General features: G+C 56.6%; 1 protein-coding gene across 1 annotated transcript; it reads right to left on the reverse strand.

Annotated features, from left to right (window-relative positions):
- Positions 1–371: 371 nt before the first annotated feature.
- Positions 372–3929, reverse strand: TNFRSF13B (TNF receptor superfamily member 13B). Its single transcript, XM_010208594.2, has 4 exons — positions 3791–3929; positions 2778–2894; positions 2017–2265; positions 372–646 (listed from the first exon to the last, which is right to left on the reverse strand). The coding sequence occupies exons 1-4, from the start codon at positions 3927–3929 to the stop codon at positions 372–374; spliced, it is 780 nt and encodes a 259-aa protein (XP_010206896.2).
- Between the last annotated feature and the right edge of the window lie 460 nt (positions 3930–4389).

Here is a 4389-nt window from a genome sequence, read left to right on the forward strand (position 1 = left end):
GCAGACACAGTGACGCTGATGGTGGAACCAGGATGAGAAGCTCCAGTGAGGCATCACTCCGAGTGACTGGGATCCATGGAATGGGCTGCAGAGGTCAAGTCAGAGGATGAAGATGCTGCTAAAGTGGAAGGGACTTCTGTCACTGGGAGTGCATGAGAATAATGAGAATATCATCTCCTGAGTGGAAGAGAACAGCATTGTCTGTAAACTACAGCACTGTCTGTGGCCTACAGCCCTCGGGTAAGGGCTGCACCGGCTCTGCTGGGCCTGCGAGAGGCTGTTACAGCCCCTGGAAATGGAGGGTGAAGCAGCTGTGTTTTGGGTGCAGAGGGAGCATCCCCTCCCTTCTGATCCTATGCAAGAGCATTCACTCATGCCATGGGCGTCTTCTCTTGTGACGGAGAGCAGATGATTTTGAAGCGGCCATCGTCAGGGCTGGGAATGGCCCCAGCTCTCCCCGTGCTGCATATTCCAGTGTGAGAGGGAACAGCTCTTTCCCCTATGTGACAGGAGGTGCTGTGGCAGGATTTGGTCTCTTGTACAGCAGAGCCATGTCCAGGGAAGCAGAAGCCACAGGTTTCCACAGGCTCTGGGAGCCTGCTGCCAGTGGATCCGTCACCAACGCTGCCCGCTTCCACCAGGCGATCTGCAAGTAAACTCTGTATCAGCTTAAGGGGTGTTACAAGCACCTTGTACCAAAGAAATCCTATGCAGTGCTGCACTGGAGCCTGAAAAGAGCCAGTCCTGGAACTGGAGAGGCCAAGGGTGTGGAATCTCCCCTCACTTGGATAAAGCCTGCAGCAGTGGTACGTAATGCATCACCAACACGCTCACCCCTGGGAGGGCAGAGCTGAGGGGCAAAGGGGGAAGCACCTGGAACGGGAAGGCTGGAGGTTTAGCACTGAAGCACTTGTAATATTTGTAACATTACGTGTAAATTGTCTTTTCATGAAATGCTGTGTTTTTTAGCACCTGCAGATGCAACAGTGCAACACCAGTGGAGCACTGTGCGAGGTGCCAGAGCCCCAGCGAGTGCAGGAGGCAGCCTGGCTGCCCACGGCCAGGGACCCACCACGCTCCACGGGCTGGACACGGGCTGTCACCTGAGCTCTGAGAGGCAAGGTTACATCAACAGCATACAGTAAATCTCTTTGAACCTGTCAGCTTCCTTTAGAAGTGAACATTCAGTGCTGCCGAGTCCTTCCACCAAAGCAGAGAGGAATGGCTTGATCTATGGTTCTGCTGGAGAGGGGCCCTGAGCCACACACTGGCTTGGGGGCTCTTTCTCTGTGATTTTTGGTATCCTTCATGACTGACTTTGAAGTACGTGTGTGTTGATGTGCGTGCATGGATAAATAAGTGAGGAGATTTTTTTTGCTAGTGGCAGGGAAGAAGAGGAGGGAGAATAAGACCCATCTTTTCTATGGTGGTTTACTCCATCCTCTGTCTTTACTACTTAATACAAAGACTTGTGAAGCTCCTCTGGCTGCAAAGATAAAACACTGGTGTTTGGTACTGCAAGACAATCCAGCAGCCCAGCTGCATCATTAACCCATTTGTTGCCATGGCTCTTGCCAGGCAGAAGTTGGCCCTGAAGGAGCCTTAAGTGCTGTGATTCCCAGGAAAGCCCAGGGTTTCCTTGGGCACGTGGCTCATTTTGGAAGAGGGTTGACCTTTTGCAACTCCTCCTGTCTTGGCTGCCCCAGGGCCTCTGAATGGAGACTGGAGAGTTGCTGGTTGATGGATGGTGCAGCTCTGGTGTGTGGGAGTGGGAAGTTGTGCCTGTGACTTTGCAAAAGAGGGACTGAGAAGAGGGTTACGGTGTGGAGAACTGGGGCACAGGGCTCCAGTCCTGCTCCTCTTCCAGGCTCAGGCTGAACCACATTGCACATGGCTGGCTTTACTTTTCCTCCCTGCCCCTGTGATGAGCTGGCTCTGCTTCCTGTTCCTCCTGGGAGCCTATCCACCACCAGCCCCCCATCCTCTCCCCACGCCCCTCATGCAGCCCGCACTCACCCTTGCAGGAGTCCTCCCTGCGGTGGCAGGTCCCGGCACTGGCTTGGCACGAGACCACCTCTCCCTTCCTCCGCAGGTGTGTCCAGCCCAGGAGCAGGGAGCAGAGGAGGGCGCAGAGGCAGAGCCCCAGGAGCAGGTACACCACGAGCCATGGCTCCAGCTCCATGCACGCCTTCTGCTCCAGCACAAGGGGGGACGAGGCCGTCGCCAGGGCTGCCGGCGGTGGAGGGGTGGCCATCACGGCCCCTGCTGTGGGCCAGGAGCAGATGTGTGTGCTTAGAAACCCCTCAGGCACGTGCTTCACGTGCTTGACTTTTTGGTAACTCTTCCATGATGGGGCAGAGAAGACCCCACATCCCATTCCCACCCTTCCCCCTTCTTCAGTGATCACATCTCAACCCTGCTGTGGGAATTGCAGATCTCTGTAGAAATGACCCATCCCCTCCTCCCTTTCCCCAGGAGCAGCTCAGGAAGGTCAGAAATGCAACTGCTGATCCTGCCCTGGCTGGTGGAGCTGAAGGCTGGGTCTGTAAAACAGGCCCAAGCAAAAGGGGAAAGGCAGCATGCAATGGAATTGTGTGTTGGAGGAGGGTGGAGAGAGGCAGATGCGCTGGCTTCCTTTTCCCCAGCCCCAGTGAAAGGGCAGCAGACAGCCCTCCAGGACAAGGAGAGGAGAGTTCCCTCCCCCTTCCCCAGCACCACCCCCGTAACCATGTTCCTCTTTCACCCCCCGGGGGTCCTGCCCTGACCCCCAGCCGTACCTTCGCAGGCCCGGGCGCACTGCTTCGGGTGCTGCCCGCACACCGCCGTGCAGTTGATGCAGTTTCTCAGGAGCTTGTCATAGTAGAAGCCATCTCTACTGTTGCAGTCCATGGACTCTAGGGGAGGGGAGCAAGATGAAGATGGTGTCCTGAGCATGTCCTTCTCCCCTGTCATTGGAGCGGGAGGCTTGCAGACCACTGCCCTCCCACCACCCCCAGTGCCTGGGTTCATCCCAGCTGGAGTCTGCAGATGCTCTGAGCAACTGATGGCTTCAACGGGCACAGGGTGAGACCCTCATGCAGCCCCGGGGCTGCTCTGGTGAAAACTGAGGGTAAGCAGTGCGGGGAGTTCCTGGCTGCTGCTCTTAGAGCTGCTGCCGCCCTGGGGCTTGCACAATTCTGTGGGGCACACCAAAACCTGCCTGAGCACAGGCTCAGGACTCTGGGGATGGCATCTCCCATCCTCAACAGGAGGATACGACTTGCTGCATGCAGCTGTGGCACAGGACTGGGTCCCCTGTGCCCCAGGACAGGGTGCAGCAGCCCTGAAGCTCAGCTCACGGGTGAGGGAAGGGGCTATGCATAGGGTTGTGTACAGGGTTTGGGTGCAAAGTGCATCTGCCTCTTCCCCACTGGTTATCACCACACCTTGGTGCCAGCTGCAGCATGGGGCTCACAGTACAGCCTTGCAATCCTGAGCTTATCGTTACACACATGGCCTGAACCTGATGTATCTCGAGGGTGAGGTGTCACTCATGGGGGATATGAATGCAGCTCGGGCTGGGCTCCCTGTGACTCCAGAAAGGAGCAATGCAAAGATGTGAGCAACTTACTCCTGGCCAGTGCTGAGCTGTTGCCAAACCCAGCCCGTCATTGGGAAGCTGTCGTGTTCCCCAGTGCTTTTGGCTCATGGTTCTGTTAAGCTGAGCTGCCTTGGAGCCCACGGGGCCTGATCCCCCTCCCAGCTTTGCCCCATGGCTGCCCATTTGGTCCCAGCCAGCTGCAGCACTCACCACACAGGGCCGCGCACCTCTGCACCGTGGGCCGGCCACACACCAGGCTGCAGGGGATGCACTGGCAGACGAGGCTGTCCCAGTACTGCTCGTCTGTGCAGTTGTTCATGGCATCCCACCTGATGGGAGGCACATCCATGGCTGCAGGAGAAGAGGCAAGTAGGTCTGAGGTGGCCGCTGTGGGACTAGCCCTGCGGCCACCTCATCCCTGTCCTAGGGCTGAGACCACCTGTAGGTGGACACAGGGCTTGGCCCCAGACCAGCAAAATCTGCTTCACATTGTAACCCTACACAGGCATGTCCCGTGCCAGTCCCTGGGAAACCACCCTGGCTTTTAGGTGGCCCTGTCTGGGGATGCACCCATCTGCCTGTGGGAGTAAGGGCAGTGGGAACTGCTCCTGTCTTTATAGGCTTTTCTGAAAATAACAGAAACACGACCAGAATGACTGCTGGCAGTGTCCTCTGAAAGAATTCTTCATTCTGGAAGCTTCTGAACTCCTCTGTGACAGTGGGGCAGTTCGTGCCATCCTGTGTGTAATTTCTGACTTCTGCCTTTGGGGTTTTGGCATCATAATGAAACCTGAGTCTGATGTGTAAAA

This window comes from Colius striatus, chromosome 3 (assembly GCF_028858725.1).
Source record: "Colius striatus isolate bColStr4 chromosome 3, bColStr4.1.hap1, whole genome shotgun sequence".
In the NCBI taxonomy this organism is placed as follows: domain Eukaryota; kingdom Metazoa; phylum Chordata; class Aves; order Coliiformes; family Coliidae; genus Colius; species Colius striatus.